At 42.3% G+C, this 21,550-nt stretch overlaps 3 protein-coding genes across 3 annotated transcripts; 2 read left to right on the top strand and 1 right to left on the bottom strand.

Annotated features, from left to right (window-relative positions):
- Window positions 1-1,830: 1,830 nt before the first annotated feature.
- On the top strand, window positions 1,831-2,622 carry LOC108109658. The gene is made up of 2 exons (XM_017218238.2): window positions 1,831-2,100; window positions 2,164-2,622. Exons 1-2 carry the CDS (start codon window positions 2,034-2,036, stop codon window positions 2,442-2,444), a joined length of 348 nt encoding a protein of 115 aa, XP_017073727.1. The 5' UTR covers window positions 1,831-2,033; the 3' UTR covers window positions 2,445-2,622.
- Window positions 2,623-13,782: 11,160 nt separating this feature from the next.
- On the top strand, window positions 13,783-15,039 carry LOC108109642. The gene has a single exon (XM_017218219.2). The coding sequence runs from the start codon at window positions 14,124-14,126 to the stop codon at window positions 14,964-14,966; it is 843 nt and encodes a 280-aa protein (XP_017073708.1). The 5' UTR covers window positions 13,783-14,123; the 3' UTR covers window positions 14,967-15,039.
- A 1,838-nt stretch (window positions 15,040-16,877) lies between these two features.
- On the bottom strand, window positions 16,878-18,106 carry LOC108109643. Its single transcript, XM_017218220.1, has 3 exons — window positions 17,996-18,106; window positions 17,756-17,915; window positions 16,878-17,695 (listed from the first exon to the last, which is right to left on the bottom strand). The coding sequence occupies exons 1-3, from the start codon at window positions 17,998-18,000 to the stop codon at window positions 17,249-17,251; spliced, it is 612 nt and encodes a 203-aa protein (XP_017073709.1). The 5' UTR covers window positions 18,001-18,106; the 3' UTR covers window positions 16,878-17,248.
- Between the last annotated feature and the right edge of the window lie 3,444 nt (window positions 18,107-21,550).

Here is a 21,550-nt window from a genome sequence, read left to right as displayed (position 1 = left end):
TTCCTCTCAGCCTGTTACATCATTCTCATCCAATACATTACATACTTCAACCTTAAGAGTAGAGTAGAGTACGCAGCCCTTTAAAATTAATCAAAATTTAAATTAGAAATGGAAATTGGTTTTTGGCAGTGTCCAAAATTAATCCAAACTCCCGTTTATGGGTATAGCAGATATACAGGCAGTTATCAACCGGAAGACACGCCGTCTGAGATCGCCCGCCTACCTAAGCAGGACATGAAGGAAAACCATGAACCGCGCTCAAACCCCCGAAATGGAAACTAATCCCCGGGCTAAGCTTACACACACTTTGTGGGCTAATTTATCTTGAGTGGATCGCGTAGAGATCCCGGCGAAAGGACAAAGGGCTATCGATCGATCCAGCTAAGCATCGAGCATCCTGCCAGGTCCTTTGTGGCCGGGTGTGCTTTTGTACAGACTGTGTGTTCCCAATGCTCGGATTCCCTGGCCGCTTGGACAAGTGTCGGTTGCACAATGGCACACACAGGAGACCAAACAAAGGACCTGCACGATCGCCCGATGAAGGATTATCCCAGACAGCCAGTCTAGGGAATCCTTTCTCGGGCCATACATACATATTAGCCCTAAGTGCGGCTTAGCCGAATGCTAATAGCCAGAAAATGGAAAATATAATACAGACCAAACAATATCTGAATTCTGAAATCTGAAATGTAGTATGTGAAATGTGAAATGTGAGTCCACACATGCCATACATTCAACCTGTAGTGGTCTTAGGTGGCTTTTATTGTGCGCCGCCCTTTGTGCCAATTGTTGCCACAAATTGCTGAACAAAGACAAGTGTAGCGCCGGCGCTGCCACCGGCAGAACCGATCCCGATTCCGATCCGGATTCAGATTCAGATTCGTACCCGTATCCCTTATCCTCTCCATATCCATGGCCACCCATTAATATTTCAATCGCTGGAATATGCGGCTCGAGCTGGCCCAATCGATGCTGCCATTTTGTATTCATAGCACAGGATTTGTTTATGTAGGAAGGGGGAATATGGAAAAAGGACTCTCTCTAGGACATGCAATCCCATGACAAGTGAATTTTTAGAGAATACCCAAAAAAAAATCCATAAACAACGAACTATTTATGCTCTTTTTTTGCCGAGATCCCATATTTATTTAAGGCTTAACAAGGGCAGCCTTAAGGGAATGGGAGTTTTCTCAAAGTCCATTTCAAATTTTCATTCAAAGTCATGTTAAGCGAAGATTCATTCAACTTATCGTTATAATAAATGCTACATCCTTCCTCTCTCATCTTATTAATACCAAGTTTTTGCATATTTCGAATGAATTTTACCATCACTTACTTTGAACTTCGCAGGGATGAGACTTGAAAAAACCATCAGAGGTGCAGTCAATTCATCCGAGTTATTTTCTAAATTCCAGCACTTCTTCACTGCAAACTCTTGATCCCCGACAAAATGCCAAATAATCGAAGAGTGTGGGCATGTCGGTACTGCGGGGATTTTTAGCCTCTGCAATTTTTCGGACTGGCCGTGTGTGCGTGCTTTTTTTGTGCCACCGCCACCAGTTTTTCAGCGAGGACACCACACTATGTTTCTAATCAGTGCAGCTTCCGCCTTTTCCCGACTTTTCCCGCTCCGCCGATGAATTTCCCGTCAGTCAACAGAGCGCGATATTTGTCAACAAGCGGAACTATAAATATGCATGCAAAGGGTGAGCTGGGTGGGGGGTGGTGGAAATGGGGGGAAAAGTGGGAGAATGGAAATGGATGCCATTAAAGGGGGGTTGGGGGTGTCAGGAGGCTCTGATTTTCCACTCACAGCCAGGCATTTCATTTCATTCCATTTCACGGTGCACTTTTTACTTTCTGGCAAACTCATTTTTTACACTCTCCCCTCGGAAAAATCGACAAAAAGCACGCCACGCCGCCAGTTACTCTCCGGCAAGGGAATAGAAAATCAACTCAAACCGAATCCGTCCACCCAAGCGTATATTTTCCTCATAAATATTAACTTGAAGCCAACTGGCGGACCTTGCAGGATGCTAAGGCAGTACAAGATGCGATCTGTCCTGCAGACACAAAAGATAATCCAATCGCTTTGCTATGGTATGAGTGTCCAATCTTTTTAAGGCCAAAAACTTACTCAACATATGCGATTTATCCCCGCAGATTCGCAGCGCTTTAAGTCGCAGTTTGTCGATCAGAATGGGGAATCTCCTTCGACTACCGAGGAACTAGACGTCGAAAAGGAGGAGAAACCTGTGACGGTGCCGCTCCCTCGAGCCCATCACCACAATCCACTAAGTCGACGCCACACTGTAAGCAGCTCGCGGCTGCAGTACATCAATGACAAGTACAAGGAACTGGCCAACGAGGTGGAATTGCGCAAGCCGAAGGCCAAGCCATTTGTGACGCGCCACGCCCTCCATTCGGGGCGGTTCGACAAGTAGGATGTGCACTTCATATTCCAGATAATTCCCCGTTCCATAAACCAAAAAATTAATCTAAAATTTCCGCACATTCTTGGTTAAAGTAAAACTTTTCCCTTCCCTGCAATCGATTGTTCCATGAATCGGTTTGTTTACGCCTGTTAAATCACAAAGTGTTAATAAAATACAAAAAAAAATTGTTTAATTAAATATTTTTTAGGTTGATTAATTCTAATATTGAGGTGTTATAACAATCTGATAGCATCTGATAGTAAATTTTAGTCCATTTTAGCCATTGCTTTAAGTGCCTTAGCAAGTATACCCTTGTTGTGTATTGTGGAGAGGGCGGAGTGCATGTCTAGGCAAAAAGGAAAATCATAACGAGGCACAACAACCAACAGGCAACAAGCAACAACCAACAACCAGAAACCGACAACCGACAACCGGCAACACATAAGCCGCCATGTAACGGATGCGAGTGCAACAACAGCAGCAACATCAGCAACGAATGTTGCATTTCCCTGGGACTTGTTCGATTGGGAGCGGAACAAAAAACAACGCATTTCTGAGCTAGGCGAGTGGGTTGAACTGGAAAATGTGTGGGGGAGAATGTAAAGAGAAGGAAAATCCAGCAAATGCCAAGGGTCAGAGTGGCAAGTTGCCGAGGTGAGGGACTCGCAAGTTTCTGGTCTTGATTTCCCTTTTAATTATGACTTTTCAAGATGATTTTGTTTTTAATTCAAAAGCAAGGATAGGAGTCTATTATATTTCTAAAAGGCTTACATATTTTAGTAAGTAGTAAGAAGGACATAATCAGCATCTTATTTATGGTACTTGGAGTTTCTCAAGGACTCAGATCGCTGTGGAAACACTTTGTACCCCAAGAATGCAGATACAGCATTCCTGTTCAAGGCACTTCTACTGCTTTCTTCTTTTTATTGTCTTCACATCCATCTCCCATTGCTGGCCATTGAAAAAGTGAATGCGAGTCCCGGGTATTGGGATTGGGATGCTGGTGGAAAAGTGGGGAAACTAAGGGGACTAAGCGTTTCACTTTCAGCTCCGTTTGATGGCCAGTCGTTTTTGAGCATAAAATCGCAATGCAAACGTGCCGTCCCCGCTATGCCTGATTTTGCCTGAGCTTCAACAACACCCATCCACCCACTTGCCCCGTTCATCCATACAAATCACACTAAACCGAATACGTCAAGGCGGCAACTGCCGGGCGAAATGGGCGGAAAATCGGGGGCCAAAGCCCCGGCACTGGCTTTCCTTTGAGTGCCAGCCGGCTCAATATCACTGGGAAAATAGCCGCAGAAAAAAAGCGACTCTCTCGATAAGAAACAAAGGCAGGAGGAAAAAATCCAGCGAGCGAGCGAGCGAACGAGGTGGCCAAAAGGGAAAACAGGAGCTGACTTGACTACAAAACCCAAGTCGCAACGGATGCGGCCTCATCGACAACATGGCTGGCTAAATCCCTGTGCGGGAGGCCGGTGGGGGATCCGGGGGATCCGGTGGTCCTGGGCGAAGGATTGACTTTGACTGCCGAGCCATATGTATATCCTGTTTGTGCCGAGATTTGGCTTTGAGCTATGGATATCGTTAGAGCAGCTCATCGATTTGGCACCCAAGGGGGGCTAAGGGATGGCATGGGCGGGCCAAAAAGGGGGACGACTGTTGTCGCAACTTCGAGTGTCGTGTGCTGCAAACTTTACAAGCTCCCGAGCTCTTTTTTCCCTCTTTTTTGTTTTATTTTTTCACCACCATGCTGTTGCTCTGGCCCTTTTTTAATTACATCCTTCGCAAAAAGCAAAAAAAAAAAACAAAAAGGAAACGGACCTTAGGGGCTTCTGCTAAAGCTGCTACTGCTGCTGCTGCTGCTTCTGCTGCTGTAAATAAAAACAAGAGGAAACGCTATAGTCGAGTGCCGCGACTATAAGATACCCGTTACTGTTTTACACAATTTTAAAATATTAATTTTGCTAGTGGAAATTCACAAGGCGCCACCTATTGTCAGAGGAAGTATGTTGAGTATGCTTATAGTGACGTCACTTCCCATGTGAGGCCTTATAACCTTAATTTCTTCATAAATAGCGCAATAATGTTCCGATTTGAAAAACCTTTGGCAAATCGATAGATATTAACAGAAATAAGTTATACAAGGTCAAGCAAAGGCATTCATAATAATATTATAGACGCCACAGTTTTCCGCGGTTTGTAGGCGTTAGAGTGGGCGTGGCCTAATGCAACTTCGTGGCAAGTTGCAGAGGCATCTACTAAATATGTGTTTCTAAGCAAAATTGTGTAGCTCTTATAGTTTTTGAGATTTTTGCATTTTTGGTTTTTCGGATTTTGTGGGCGTTAGAGTGGGCGTGGCTTGATCGGAAAAAAAAATTCGCATTGGGAGCATCATAGAAACCTACATGCTTAATCCGAACTTTCTATTACGAATAGTTACCGAGATATCAGCTTTTCTAGAAAATCCGAAAACCGTCTTTTGAGCCTTGTGGGCGTATGGGTGGGTGAGGCCGGATAGTAGTACTACTATAAGATGCGCTGTCATCTAAAGATTATACTTTCTGAATTTCAACTTTCTAACTGCAATAGTTCCTATGATTTCAGTAATTTTAGTTTTTTGCGATTTGTGGGCGTTAGAGTGGGCGTGGCAGGATGCTGTAATAAACTTGCGCTGTCCCGGGACCTCAAGAATCTTCATGCTTAATCTCAACTTTGTATCTGCTATAGTTCCTGAGATCTCAGCGTTCATACGGACGGACGGACGGACGGACGGACGGACGGACGGACGGACGGACGGACGGACGGACGGACAGACGGACATGGCTCAATCGACTTCGCTATTGATCCTGATCAAGAATATATATACTTTATAGGGTCGCAAAAGCTTCCTTCTATCTGTTACATACTTTTCAACGAATCTAGTATACCCTTTTACTCTACGAGTAACGGGTATAAAAAACGAAGCCAACCCGGCCAAACCAAAAACTTGTACAAATGCCATGGTTTGGCTTTGGCCTACGAGCATCACATCCTTTTTTCTGCTCTCTGCACTCTGCACCTCCACGCTAGTTTATTGTGAAATTCCAATAAATGCAGTGGGCGTGGCTGCCATAAAGGTAGTTGTTCGAAAAGAAAAAAACTGCAGGGAAATGGAAAATGGGCAACAGAGGAAGCGGGGCCAAAGGAGCAGCAGCAAATTGTAGAAATCGGAAAATTGGCCACGCAATGTGGGAAAAAACGAGGCCCCTCGAAGGGAGTCCCAAAGGTTTCGGTTTGAAGGACCTTGCGATGGTGCTAAGCCTTATGGCTGTCTTAAGGTTAACTCAAGAATTTTTTTTGATTTAATATAAGAAATATTTTTACTTCTCTTCTTGAATAGAGTAACTTCCACGTTAATCATTATTTCCTTGGAATTTATTTTTCGGATTTTTCAATTTCCCATTTGGTTTCCAATAAAGTTCCCTTAACTTACTTATTGTTTTACCAAACAAGAAATAATTCCTTCTGCTGGTTGAGCAATAAAGAAGACACCTGCAGCGCCTTGGCTGAGTCACAAAGGAGGAACACACCTGGAATAAGCACACTGGTAACTCGGCTCACCTCCTTTCACAGGACTCTAGTTGGTTCAATTGTGCCAGGGATTGCGATACGATGCGATGCGATGCGCCAAGGACATCATCGTTCTAAGGGAGAGGGGAGAGGCGGGAGGAATCTGTGTCTTCCTTTGGGTACTTCGGGTACTTGGGTACTTTGGGGATTTTGTGCAGATTTACATGCAAACAATCAAGATATGCCCGGGCTTTCAAGTGCCCCGGAGTTGCGAGCAGGAAAAGCGGAAAAGCGGAAAAATGGGGGCAAGGGACCGCCTGCCAATACGTCATGTGTGCCTCAGCAGCGGCTTACCCATGAGTTGCAGGTGGAACTGGAGATGGAAATGGGAAATGGGAAAAGGGAAAAGGGAAATGGGCGGGTGGTTAAATGCTACCCGTGCACGTTCCGTTTGCTTTTCACATCTTTTCACCTTTGATTTTCCATTCGCATTTCGATTGTCGCCGGACCCTTTGCCCCCTCCCCCCAACTGATGCTTTTTCATCGCTTTTTTTTACTCCACAGTGGGAAATGCTAAGAGGAAATTGTACTTTATAGTAGGGCTTTTGTCTTTTATAAGTGTTAAAACATTTTTGTTACCCTAATTGAGAATATTTAGAAGAAAATCTACAACTTTTAAGGGTTTTAAATCCACTCAAACTGTTGGAAGACTTAAAAGACTTCTTAGGGAACCATTGATATATCAACTTGATATTAATTTCTTGCAGTGTCACTTTTTCTGCGTGCCTTCGACTCCGCCCTTGCTATTTTCTCAATGTTTGTTAAATAAATATCTCTACACATGTTCCGCTTACAAGCGCCCCTCTTGCCACCTCCTTGCGCTCGTTACTTTTGGTTGATATTATTGGTTTTTAATTCAATTGCCACTTACGTATGTTAAATGTTTTCTTTTGGGGATTACTTGACATTGTCTGAGCCCTGCCACTCCCACTCCGCCTGCTCCCCGTGTAAATGTTGAATGCGAGTTAATTATTTAATGCCTGTCACCCAGTGGCTAACACGACCCCTTCAAATGCAAATTGCCTTCGTCACCAGCTGGATTTGGGCTAGGCAGGGGTAGGGATTTGACGTGGACACAAACAACACAGGACGCAGGACATCGGACTGGAGTCTGACTGTTAAAAACAACTGAAGAGACGGCAAACTCACACTAAAAGTAAAAAAAAGGAAACTGGAATATAGACAAAGGGCTTTATATTTAAAGTTGTACTTTTTCATAAGGCTGCCATCATATTTTTAAGTTCATGAATAAAAATTTTCATATTTATTTCATTTTAGTTTTCCGTTTCAGACCTTAAAGACCTTGAGTCACAGGTTAGATATGATAAATAGACATACAAAATTAACCCTTAGCTTATCAGCATCCCCCCAAAGTAATCCTATCCATCCCCAGTTTTGGTCAAACATGGCCGCCAGGGGTGCTTGGATTCAGTGGGTCAAATTATGGTCAATATTCAAGGGAGAAGACTTAGCTCTGCGCATGCCCAAAGGCCAAAAATGATCCAAATCAGCGTAACTTTTAGGCATAGCTTTGATTTAATTTATTTTCATTGCTAAAATATTCAGATAAAGGGATTATTCGTTATCTGGATAACTTATAGACCAAAGTTTTATGCAAACTTCTCTGATTCTCCCAATGTTTATCGATGAAAACTGATGGCCTGTTAACAACACCACATTTCCTTGCACTAAAGTCTTGTCTAAAGTCTTTCCTTACACTTTGTCTTGTCCGAGAAAGATCTTTTCACCTACCCCATCGACCTGTTTCGCAATTTAGAAAGGAAAAATGTTTAAACATTACCCCTTTTTCCTTTTACTACATTTAACTTCATGTATTGCTTAAAAATATGTTTATTTAACACACTGGACTATAGCATTTCTTTCAGCTTTTTCTCTGTTTCAAACATTTCTCTGCCCTCTTCAAAAAATGCACTCAATTCTTATACCAACAAGAACTTATACCAACTTAATGTTGTCCTTGAAAAAGCTTTCTTAAATTTTGCACTCTTAACTATTAAACCTTTAATTAACCTTTTTAAATATTTAAAAATATTCTTTTTGCCTTTCTTCCGTTCAACTAAGCCCCTGGAAATGCCCCAAGGAAATCCTCTTGGCTTTCCACATGTGTCAATGGAATTTAGGGCCGCGTTAAGGGGGTTTTTCGGGATCTTCTGGCCAGCAGCAGAGACACTACAATGGTCAACGGCTGACCCTACAATATTTACGAGTTTGCTGCGCGCATTATCATTAATTTAACGGATTAGCAAGGGCTGGGGGCCACATCAGAAACCACAAAAACCGCCTGGAAAAAGGACACAAGGGCCGTTGCGCTACATTCCAGGAATTTTAATTGAGTTGTTTCCGACTGCTGGTGCGTGATTTAAGGCAAATCCCGAAAATTGTGATAATCGACTTTGATGCCCGACTGTCGCCGCCGACATTGTCGCCTGCCTATCTGGTTTTTGGAAAATGGAAAATGGAAAATAGAAAATAGAGAACAGAGAACAGAAATGGAAATGGAAATGAAACTGGGACAGAGATACAGATAGAGACAGACGGAGACTGAGATGTTGATGTCCTGTTGTTTTTACCAATGCTCCACGAGAGATGGAGAGAGGTCCTTTTATTATTACGACAGGACGACACTTGGGTGCAAACGAGCCGATTATTGCCGCCTGATAATGTTCTAATTGCCCTGCAGTTCTCGATTTCGAGCTGCAGTTCTCTCTCTCTCTCTCTCTCTGTATGGTCCTTCCATGGGCTCCTACTGTTTGGGCCCATCCTGACCATCCCTTTCATATCCATCCTTGGCAGCAGTTGCAGTCGAGTCGGTTGTCCTTTTGTGTGGACGGCACGCTGGGCCTTCTCCTATCTGGCATATATCTGGCGTATCTGGCTTGTCGGTAGGTGTTTTATTTGCCAAATGCATCCGACAACGCCCCGGGGGCCCAGCTACAGATACGGATACGACTGGTGTACACCAGCAAGCACTTCATTAGTAACTGCATCCTCCAAGTCCAAGACCAAGTCGAGCCCGAAATCGCAATCGAAATCGAGACCAAGAACCAAGAAACCGAAAACGAATACTCGGCCTGGAACTGAAACTGAAACTGAAACCAAACTGAGGGCCTATCACTAACCGCAGTTGGTCACTTTCCTGGAAAATTACGGACAGTGTCGGTCCTTTTCAAATTGTCACCAAGTCGGTAAAATTGATTTCTCAACTTTTTCATCTGACAAGGAAAAACATCTTGTCAGGGTTTTGCTTTGGTTTTTGAGAAGGCTGTTGAAATACGAAATTAAAATGCATTTTACCCTTCGCAATCCTTATTAGATCGTTAATCTATAAACCTCACTTTATTAAGAGATTTATTTTATGGATTTATTATAGTAAAAACTAATTAGAATTATCATAGAATAGAAATTAAACTTCCTAAAGAACATAAGGATAAGATTTCTCCAGATCAGGTGGCCTGGATTATGACTGTTTTTTCCAGCTAGTCCGACTCCTTTACCATTATCTCATACGCAGTTAATTCAATCTATTTGCGCCCAGATGGAGACCCAATAAAACCGAATCGCCGGCAGTAAGGGAAAATTGAAACGCATAACAGCCGCAATGGGATACCCCCAATTGGGTCGCCAAATCGGTGGAATGGGGCCTCGAATGTCCAACAAGATTTGATTTTTATCGCAAGTATATTTGAATTTTATTGCGTACGAAATTTGCGATACAATCGCCGGCCATAAAAGCGACTGGAGCCAAGTCGCAGCCAAGTCCCAGGTCCACCTAGCCATGGCCAAAATGGTAAAATGCTAAAAATGGTCAAAATGGGATAAACAGAAGCCGGAGAGCAGTCACCATTTCTTGGCCACGTTGGCGTCATTTTCCACGCAATAAAATAAACATTCAAAACGAAATCAACTTAAACGCCTCACACTGACCCGGCCTTAACCCCTTGGGTCCAACTCCTTGTCCATTCCTCAATGTGGCACATTTAGTTTTATGCTTATTTTTATGTCACTCTTTCAAGTGATACCCTGCCCCAGAGTTGGCTTACTTGTTTTTCTGGCCAAGGTTAGTACTTAACAAACAACTTTTTAATCAATCTTGAAGTTAAAAAGTCAAAGGATAAAGGCTGGTATCGTAACCATAAAGCAGAAGTCTTTAAGGTACTTTTTCTTTTTGGTTAAAAACTGAAATTTTATCAAAGACTTTCTGTCTTTGTTTTAGTAAACATCTAGAGAGAGAGGGTATTTGTACTGTCGTGACCTCAAATACAATCTTGTATTGTTTTCGCTAGCTGATTTTGTTAACCCCTTCCGCACGGGTCAAACTTTCAATGGCCAGTGGCCGCAAATCCCCGCCAGCTTGCAGCTAATAGTTTGGGTAAACAAGGGACTCGGCCAAAAAGGGTTGATTTAATAAGCTGAACCGATTCGATTCGAATTCTATTATCTGCTGTCCCCCCCGCCCTTAACAGGACCCAAATCAAATGCGTATTTATCGGGACTTAAATGAGCCAAGAAGGGGGTCTGAAAATCGGAACACCCACGAGCTGCTGAATGGCCCAAAGTGCCTTGGCCACAATGGGTTCGGTTCGGTTTTCGGTTTTTGGTTTGAGTTTGATTTTGATTTTGATTTTGGACTTGGGTTAGGAACACAAACTGGGGGGCTTTGTTAGCCTTAGCCGTTTGATGGAAGCCAAAAGTCAGAGCACAGAAGCAGCCAGTAAACAATCGTAAAATCTCGAAGGAGACAATGGGCTGGCCAGGAAGTGGAAATGACAATGCCGGCCTCTCTCTCTCTCGTACTTTGTGTGCGGTGACATCATCGGCCAAATACCAAACAACAATTACCCAGGGCTGCTACCATTTTCTCGGCCCTGATTGCTTCATTTTCGGTGGCCAACAACTTCGCCGGATGAGTTATGGCCACATGGATGGCCCATCTCCAGTTCCAGTTTCGGTAACAGTTCGAGTCCACAATGGGATCTCAATGGGATGTTTGAGGGATCCTCGGATGGGTTTGATTTATACTGCGGATGCGTCTGGCATCGACCAGCCGTTGGCCTCATAAATGTCCCAAAAAGGACCTCAGCCAGCTGCTGGTATTTAATTCAGAATATTTTTTAAGGCTACATTTTATGGCTAAGAAGTCTCTTTTAGTTCGTTCAAAATTGCAAAATCCTACTTCTATATAAGGAATATATATAGTTTCTTATACCATATTTAGTTTTAATTTTTGTATATTTATTTATATTTTATTTAAATCCCTCCCCATTTGCCCATTTTCCGTTTAATTTTCGTCAATAAACAATTTTGTAGCGATCATAAAGAAACCAGGCTGGCAGGGGGGAGGCTTGGGAGGGGTTTTGCGTCATTTCCAAATTGGTCTGCGGTCCATGGCGTCGCCATGTTATGAGAACCCGGTCTCCCGAATCCGGAAAACCTTAGACCGAACAACAAACGACTTTTATGCGCTGCCATAAAAGGGCGCAACATCAAAAAATCAAAAACGATAAAAAAAAAGTCTCTCCACGTTTTATTTTACCCTTCATGTGGAGCTGCAAATTGTCATTAGACATGCCGAATTTATGATTTTCGACTGTGATTTCGTTCGTTGCTTTCTTTTTTGCTCTGAATGTGCCATTCGATTCGCCAACCACCCACCCACCGTTGCCTGGCCCGCTTAAGTATGCTACACACATTTTTTTGGTAACCCTTGCCATGGCCCACACACACCCCCTGACCCTGCTCCTGCTCCTCTGCCACCCTGATGTGGCATACAAACTCATAAATTGTATAAATTGTTGGGCTATTATTTCTCGTGGCTGTCAACGCAATATTGCAGGCAAATTGTCCTGGACACTGACGACAGCATGTTGGCGGAGAAAGTGGGCAGGCAGGGGTTAAAGGTCGGGCTGGAATGCCGGCAACCTCAAATATATATTTTGGCGAATTTTTGGTACTTTAGAATGGGGATTACTGGTAGTTTTTAGACTAACGAAAAGAGTATGAGTATCCCACCAAAGGGAAATCAAGGCGAAGATCACATTTTTCTACTATTTTAATAGGTTAAAAACTTGGAAAAATCTTTATACTAAGAAAACGTAAATGAATATGGAATTAAGTTCAGATTGAACAATATTTAAATTGAACTTGAATAAAAATAAAATGATGTTATAGGCTGGTTAACATTTCTTGTTAAAAACCGACAGAAAAAGAAAGTGAAGGTTAATATTAGGTTTTCAAAAAAGTCTTGCGGTATTTTCGCTAGTTGGCACTGAAAGCGCGTGGTTCTTGTTTTATTCGTCGCATCAGGTCATACTATACCTTTTTGGAAAGCTCATTTCACGCGCTAACCCGTGCTTGATTGATTATCTTTTCTTTTTAATCGTTCGTAAGTTATAACGTCGCAATCATGGAGCAAAATAAAGAGAAAATACGGTATATTTTACAGTACTACTACGATAAAGGCAAAAATGCATCTCAAGCCGCCAATAAAATTAGTGCAGTTTATGGACCCGATGCAGTTTCCATTTCCAACGCACAACGATGGTATCAACGTTTTCGTTCTGGTGTAGAGGTGGTCGAAGATGCGCCACGCTCCGCCACGTTTTTTGCCAATAGGGAAGCGAGCTTCTATGAGAGGGGCATCATGAAGTTGGCATCTCGTTGGGAACGCGTCATCGAACAAAACGACGCATATTTGACTTGAATCGCAGTATTATAACCAATTTTATGAACAATTGAAAATTCAATAAAAATACCGCAAGACTTTTTTGGCAACCTAATATGTTCAGATTAATTAACATAATTCCAATACTAACACTTTAAGCTGATATTTTCCTTTTCAGTTAATAAGTTTGTGCTGTCTTAAGCTGTAAATTAGGGTTTTGTTAGATCCTTAGCCTTTTCTGGATGTACGTTAGATGAGATATGTTAAGAAATGTAAATCTTAAACTTGATTTAAAGTAACATTATTCCATCCCTTATGCCTCCCAAAACCACAGCTTAAAAACAAAATAGAAATAAAGAAAACTGATTTTACTCCTCACCTTTAACTATATTTTAAGAGCTCATTAGCTCATTAGAGAGCTAAGTTATATAAATCTATTCCTTACTCGCTTACTTCCAAAATTCAATTATTCTAGCGACTTGATCCATGAGCCTCGGTGACAGTCCACACCCTGTATGATGTGGGTTTTTCGGATGGCACTTTCCGTTGCAGTTGCCAAATCCCCTGCCCCTTGTCAATTTATGGATTTTTTTACCCAACCATTTTTATGGCATTTTCTTGGCTCGTTTGTGTCACATTTTTACCCATTTTCCGCAATTGACTTTCCAGCCTTGACTTACGCCAAATGACATAATTAGCCAGGGGGCGGGGGGCGTGTCAGGTAGCCGGGCCAGGGCTTTAGGGCTAGGGTTATTATATAGCACGTAACCCTAGCCCTAACCCTGCGTCATAAAAGATGCAATTTCGCGCGAATCGTAACCCCAGCAAATCCTTTTTTTTCTCCCTGTCCCTGTTAAACTGGCGATTTTTTCCACCGAAAATGCCCATTTTTTGCGCCCTTTTTTATGTTATTTTTATTATTATTTGCAAAACGGTTAGAAAGTCAATTGTTTTATGGGATTATGGAAAGGCAGCAGGCTGTTGGACATTCCAGTAGGCGTTGCCTTAGAACTCAGCTGGCTGAACATTTTGGGGCCTCTCTCGATAGCCCAGATCCTCAGTCGTTAGCCCCTGCCGTGACAACTAACAACTTTTTGAGCTCCATAGTTTTTTCTTTTTATTTTCGAACAAAATCAAGTTTACCAAAATTCCAAATTTCCGCATCTCAAATTCTCTGTTAAATAGAACAAAATTCTCATAACCATCGAAGAAATTAACCCCGTGATATTTTAAAACAAAAATATAAAAGAAAAAGCAATAAAAAACGTAAAACTACGCGAAAACCCAAATACCATAACATACTCACTGTAAAATTGAACAAAAAAACAAACCATAAAACACGTAAAAGCCAATTAAAAAAAAGATTTAGTCGGTTCCCTTCGGTAGCAAAAATGCAACGCTCGCTGTTCAAGAGTGCCTCTTTCCGGTCCGTGGTCCTGTTTAACCAGCTGAAGTCCTTCCAACACAGCTCGCTCTATGTGAGGGAGTCCGCGGCGGCGAGTCCTGAAGCCAAAAGCCGTTGCCTGGACATGTTGGGTCGCCTGGTCCACGGCAGATTGAATCTGCTGGGAGGTCGCCCAGTGCCACCGCGGTTCTTGCCCTTGCTGACCGGGGATCACGAGCTGCTGTTCAATTCCGACGAGAATGAGGAGTTCCGTAAGCGACTGGCCATGCAGCTGAAGGAGCTGCGAGAAGCGCTGCAAGAAACCCAGGAAGTTCGTGAGTATGAGGTAGAGGACTTTCAGGAGGACAACGACGAAGAGGTCGAGCCGTATGTCCCCAGATCTCGCGAAATCTCCGCGGAGGATCTCACCGATGAGGAGCTTAGTGTGATGCGTGAGGTGCGGATGAGTGCCAGCAAAGATGGTGAAGGCTCGAATTCTGAGCAGCCGGAGACAAGCGAGAAGGAAGGCGGGGAGACGGCGGAGGCCAACGAGCCCCTCGAGCCGCAGGACCAGCAGGAGACGGTCGAGCATGTGCTGGATGGTGAAATCGAGGGGGTTTACTGGACGGGTGAGGGACGGAGGATCGTTACCCAGAGGCCCAAACGCAAGACGGTACACTCTGGTTTCGTAGACGGCGAAGGCGAGGAGATTCTGCAAGAGGAGTCCCCATCACAGCCGCTTCCCTATCAACCACCCAGTCCCCGGGCCCAAGCCACCTCCAAAGTGCTGAAAAAGGGCCGCAAGCCTGGGACCTCGTCCGAAAGCATGCCCAGGGATTCCGACGAATAGCTAAATTGCCAACCAAAACCCTCGAACTGGGATCAGTAAAATAAATACAAAAGATTAAAGGTTAAAGACAAAAGACTGCGTTTCCTTTCCCTTTCCCAGTAACCTTCTGAGGTTTCTGCGGGTTGCATTCAGTTGAGTCATCTGTAGAGAGGACTACCTGTGGCCGCTTAGCAAATTTTATGCAATGCCCAGAAGTCAAGGCCAGTTTACCTGGCCCTGCATCACACGCTTCCCACACGCGGCGGTCGCTCTTACTCTTTTCCTTTTTTGCATCCTCGAAAATCCTTTTTTACGGCCGCATCCTTTTTTTTTCGGACTGGAGAAAATCCTAGGAAAAGTTGACAGCAAATGCTGGGCTCTTAGATCTCCCAATTTTTGAGTAGTTAGAGAAACTTCAACTACAGAAAATGCTGTCTCAATTTATATTTATTTTAGAAATTATTTTTAAACTACAACACCAAGTTTCCCATTTTTCCTTGTCTACCAATAATAGATCAACAAATGACTCGTTTGATGGTCCAATATACGTGGAAAACAAGTCAATATAAAGGCGTTCTTCAACGGAAAACAGGAAAGTGCAAGAAAACCCCCCTTTATGTGGTAAGTCCATCTGTACCTGCTCCATTGACCCAAGATGATAAATGATGTTTGCCAATCTATCTGACCCAAGGCCGGAAATTAAATTTGTTTCAAAATTTGCCACTTTTCTCCGTCTGTTCCTTGTTTGTTGTTTGTTTTCCTCCCCCCCGCTCAAGAGTCACGCCTCCCCAAAAACAGGGGAAAAAATAAGTGTGGGAACTGGAAAAACGGGGCGGAGGCTGTGCCACTAACTAATTGTGGGGAAATCTTAGGGAAAACGAATACGAATTCGACCTTAGGGAATTGGCTTATAAAAGTAGTCTCTGAGGTTCCTTTGAGAGATGAGAAATGCCTTAGATTAGTATTAGTATATAAGTTAATAAGTCTTAATTTTACGCGTTATTTTTATGGGCTAAAAAAGGTGTTCTACCTTGGCAGAAAAATGTATAAAGGTTTTACTGGAGGGACTATTAAGAAAGTGCTGTAATAATACCTAGAAAAGTCAGTAACAAACTGCTCAGTTTTTCATTTGACTTGGCGGAGATTGACAGATATTTAAAAAAGCCTTAAGAATTATAATAATCACTAATTACACTTGCCAGCTAAGGCAGTCTAAGGACTGAAGTCCAAAACTAAAATTCTTAACGTTTGGCTAAACTACTTTCTCAGCGCTGCCTAAACTAGAATCTGCATGTTTAATCCCAACTTTTTGGCTGTTAATTCCAAATTATAACAGAAATGTAAGAAGATGTTTGACCGAAACAAAATCATAGAACACAGTCACCTTAGCAAACAAACTCAAGCGAGACTTCACGTTGAAACAAGCAAAAGTCTTTCCTAGATTTTATTCGAGTAACGCCTCAATTTTAGAGAAAAACTCGAATCGGGAAATATTTTATTTAAATTTGTTTCTCCAACCGAAAACACCACGAGTGGTGTTAAAATGAAGGATCTAGTCATTGTGGAAGCAACTCTGGAAATTCAAAAAACGAGCTCCAAGGTCGAGAATACTCCCCGCTAAAAAGCGCCAGGGAAAACATTCCAAGCTGCTTTCCCAGATGTATAAAGCCAAGCCGACTCTGCAGTCGTTGAAGATGGCAAAAGACAGGAAGAAGATTATCAAGTCCCAGGCTCGAGAGTCTGCGGCTCTTATGTGAAATTTTATGTGATTTGAAATAGATTTAGTAGTCGTCCAGCAGATATAAATTAGTTACATTTTTTAATGATTAAGAATAACAAATGGTTATGATGTATATATTACTGGTCAGGATCAGTAGCCGAGTCGATTGACATGTCCGTCTGCCCGTATGCACGCTGCGAGACATAAATTACGATTGGGAATGTGGCACAATTTATTAATTAATATAATATAATATGAAGAATTTTGAATAAAATGAATATAAAGTGGAGAAGGAATAGGAAGAATTCCCATCCCATAAAGAAGGTTCGTGTATTCCTCATTACGCCCAACAACCGAGTTGATCTGTCCACTGATCAGGTGAGATATTCCCTTCAAATTCTTATATTAATAAACTTCATTCCAGCGTTTGTTTACTTCGTCATTGCCCCCAGCCTGACGTTTCAATCTTCTAGGAGTGGATATCGAATCGGGTCAGATCACTCAACTAGGTTGTAACGGAACTTTTCAAGTGGCCAAATCCCAAACTGATTAACAAGTCGGCCGTCATCTTCCTTTACGGCGACTAATCTTCCATTAGAGTCATAAACTTTCTAGCGAGGTCTAAAGCTTCTTCTTTCTCACTTGCTTTCATGCGAATCATCCAATCCAGTGCCATGGAAAATTTCCTATGAGCTTCTGGAGATGCGGCCATCAGTTCTTCGACAGACTTAATTTCCTCCTTAAGGAACTCGTACATCCTAATCCGTTCTTGACCCATTTTGTAAGTGCGATCAACCTCATACATTTTCGAAAACATCTTTGAGAGCTCGCTCTTCCCTTGTCCTGAAGTTGGTGCTGGTTGTTCTTCAGCTATATACAGGATGTCCTCCGCGGTCTCTTCCTCTTTGAATAACTCTGGAAGCACGAACTTTCCATTTCGCTTTCCTATTTTCTTTTGATTAAGGCCCTCTACGAGCGACTGGCATACAAACTTCGACGCCTTGTGCCTAACTCCAGCTGCCATCTTACCCTGCGTTAACATACATTTATGAATTTTAGAAAAAAGAGCCACTTCGGAGTGAATCCTTACCTCGAAGTGGGCCACCAACTTGCTCAACAGGACTGGTCCTCCGATTTCAGACATGACCTTGCAAACATCGGCCACAGGGAAATGGAGAGTAAGGTAAGTGTCCGAAGAATCGTCAACACTTGTCTCCGGGACATCATTGGAAAAGGGAACACCTTGCGACCTGTGACAAAAGTCCACATTTAATCACTTGTAACTCCGATCTGTTTCTTAACCACGAATGCCTATATTGTTCTCACTTACTCCATTTTTAAATATAATTTTTGCTTCTTATTGAAATGAAAAGTTTAAATAAAATATTCCTGTATTCGTTCCAAATTTACTTGTTGTAGAAAGGGATTACTATACCTTTCAGATTGACTTGAGTTTGTTTTCTAAGGTGACTTTATATTTAAATCTCTACCAAACAAATTTGTAAGTCAAAACTTGTAACTAATGCTAAGCTGGACACGAATATAAGCAGAGCACATTCTTTACATTCACAAATTGCGAACAAGTTCTCGAACTCATCGGCCGTCTGTTCGCAATAGAAGATAACTGATAGACGTAGTACTTGATTATGGCGCTTGTTTTTAATTCACTTTTATACTTAAAATATTTACACATTTTCGTCAAGTTTTCTGTAAGCCTTTTCAATTTTGGCGCTCACTTTCCCTGGTTGGTTATCGATATTCTCTTTTAGCGAGCAAAAGAAGAGGCGAAGAATTCTCGCAGGCAAATATAGAAAAACGAAAAGAACTCGAAAGCCAAAAAAAGCATAATAATAATAATAATAATTCACAATTTTCTTTAATTTCGAAGTAGTATTTGTTAAAATTGTATTTCAAGATGGGGTAAGTGAGAATGCCTAAGCAATCGTGGTCGTGAAAAAGAAGGTCTTCCTCGTTGAAGATTCCTCTTAAGAGATTCGCTCGGTTGTGTTAATTTATAGTCAGTGATGAAATGGGGACGTTAGTCATAGGTTACTAACTACCCCTGACCATCAGAACCTACCAATGTACCAATGTATCAATCAGCCCTCTCTCTTAGTAGCTCAACTACAAAATATACGAGACCCAAAGCGGAGATGTCCAGGCCTTCCGATACAGAACTGAAGAGTTAAGTAAGTTACTTATAAAAGTAGTTTTCCAGCGTGTTTGTCTGTTGGTCAATTAGGTTATTAATGTCTCTGGCTTCTCGAATCCCCCACGAACCGGTTATTAGATAAAGATTTTCAGTTTTAGAAGCTGGATTATGGGAGACCGAGCGAGCGACCTCCCATTGAGCAGCCTGCAACGTGCAACCTGCAACCTGCGACAGTTTATTGAAACATTTTTCAGCATTTCTTACACAAATCCGTGGTCAGGACAATGGGGGCCAGGGAATACTGTGTGGATCCTCATAAATCATGTCAGATGTATAGCATATATACAGAACATAAACATATATACGGACTGCGGTCATCCACGGTGCCAGTTCGTCTGGCGAGAGAGCCCTGAAAGTGAAATCCAAACTATTATCGGGGATTTTTCACTCTCGCCTTTGTGCGGTTTGTTGGGGTTTGGTTTCCCAAAAGAAAATCAAATAAAAAAAAAAAAAAAGGGAAAAAGAATAAAGGAGAAACGCGGGGACAAATGAAAACATCAAATCATTCATAACACTTGTTTGGCCGGCATTGATTGAGCCAACAACACACACCCCATGATCCTGACCATTTCCTCTCCATTGTCCTAGGCGATTTCTCAGTTCTCAGTTCTTGATTCTCGGTTTTTATTTCTCAGTTGCCAGTTTTCAGTTTTCGGTTCTGAGTTTTCAGTTCTCAGTTTTTAGTTCCCAGTTCCCAACCTGTTCACTTTCATTGATGGCCAGATCCTCATTGTTTACGGAAAACATTTCGAGTTCAGCTGAATCGCTCATTGTTTGATTGGAATTGATTAATGTGCCCCTGGTTCTGAGTTCTATTCATCGTTTAGCGTTTCCCTTTTTATTTTTTTATTTTTTTTAAGTAATAGTCGGGGGTGTACCAGCGTGGAGCGGGACCAGTACAGGTCCGCCTGGGTTAATGAGGCCCTCAATAAGTCAATTAGTTGGCTGCAGCGGCTATCAACCCTAATCCTGTTTTTGTTCGAAGGCCTCAACTCGTTTCTGACTTGGTCAATTGACTTGTCTGATTTCCTTCGATATTTTAATAGAGCAATTAGGATTAGGTCAAGTTGGAAATCTTATTTAAGGAAACGAAATTCCGAATGAAATTTAGCTGGAAAATTCTGATATTAATCAGCGAAGCTTCCTTCTATAAAGTATTTGAGATTGCAATAAGGGAGTATCTTAGTCTAAGAGAACCTATAAACTAGCAACTGAAAAAGATACCAATTGACCCAATGCCCTTGCCAATCGCCAGCTTGACCTTTGATCTCCCTGACCCCACAATCGCACAAGTTATGATTGCCAGAGCCTTCTGATTTTTTGGGCAATTAAAATTTCACGCCATGGCAACGCGCGAAAGATACAAATGTATCTTCATGGTGGGTGCATGTGGCACAGGTGGCCTACAGTGGCTACAGTGGTTTAGGTGGTGCTGGGTGGTGTTTTTCTTCCCTTTAAGCACTTGTTTTGGGAAATTCGCAACGCCCGGGTTATAAATGATATCTGAGCAGCTATTTCCCCCGCCCGCTGGCTTTCCACCCTTCGATTCGCTGTTTTTTCTCGGTTTGGTGATAACGTGAAATAATTGCGTGACAACCATGTGGCGATAATTTTCAATTAAACTGCGTTTTCCCTTTTTTTTTCTTTTTATTTTTTGGCGAGCGTAGAAAAAAGAGAGAGCGGCGGTAGCGTGAAATTTCATATTAAAATCAACTGATTTTCTGCTTTCATTTATTCATGCTGTTCCTTGTTCTCCGCTCTTCTTGTCATGCACTGAGAGAAAAAACCCAATGAGCTGTCTTCTAGGGCGCTGAGTTTCTGTTTGGTGATTCAGGCATACAGTGGTCATGAAGTGTGGGAAAATGGGTTTTTATATTTTTGTTTAAGAAATGAATTTTATTACCTAATTCGAATCGTTTTTTATGTTTTTCTAAACTTTTAATATCTTAACTAAGATTATTTTTATAAATTAGTTAGAAAGAAAGTTTAAACTTCTAGTTTTTTAAGCTTTTTTAAAATATTCTTAAGTCTAACTCAACGCCTTTAGTTTATTTTGTAGATTTATAAATTATATAAAATATTTTAAGTATTTATTTTCCTTTTTAAAACTTTATATACTCCATAGCTTAGTTAACAGAAACTTTTCCGTTACTTTTCTTCTTTTTAAATAAAGATTTTGTTACGTATTCCAATCACCACTTAACCCACTTTTGCCCCACTGTGCCTAGAGAAAAGTGTCACACTTGTGCGTCATTAACGCTGTCGGGCCACAGCTGGTGGCTGGGTGGCTGGGTGGCTGGGCGGATTGGTGGTGTGGCCTTGTTGGCCGGATGGCTTGGTGGTTGGGGAAGGCTTCTTTTTGACTGTTTGACTGGGTGGCTGTTTTTGGGATCCGGGATCTATTCGGTTGGGTGGGTCTCCTTTGGACGGGCCTTTCGGGGATGGCCAGCCAGCCAGCCAGCCAGCCAGCCAGCCGGATTCGCCTGCGCGCCACTGTGGTTGCCAACAACGACATCGCCAACCATTTTTCTGCGGTGCAGGACGCGTTGTTAATTTGATTTGTGCGCTTTGCAATTTAACAATAATATTGTCATCAGGTTTCGCTGGTTTCGGTGGTGCACGGCAAGTGCCCATGGATGGGGGCGTAACCAATGCCCATTTAATTAGATCACA

Source organism: Drosophila eugracilis, unplaced genomic scaffold (genome assembly GCF_018153835.1).
Source record: "Drosophila eugracilis isolate 14026-0451.02 unplaced genomic scaffold, ASM1815383v1 contig_649, whole genome shotgun sequence".
NCBI lineage: Eukaryota > Metazoa > Arthropoda > Insecta > Diptera > Drosophilidae > Drosophila > Drosophila eugracilis.
The sequence above is the reverse complement of the archived record's forward strand: the minus strand, read 5'-3'. Positions and strand labels throughout refer to the sequence as shown.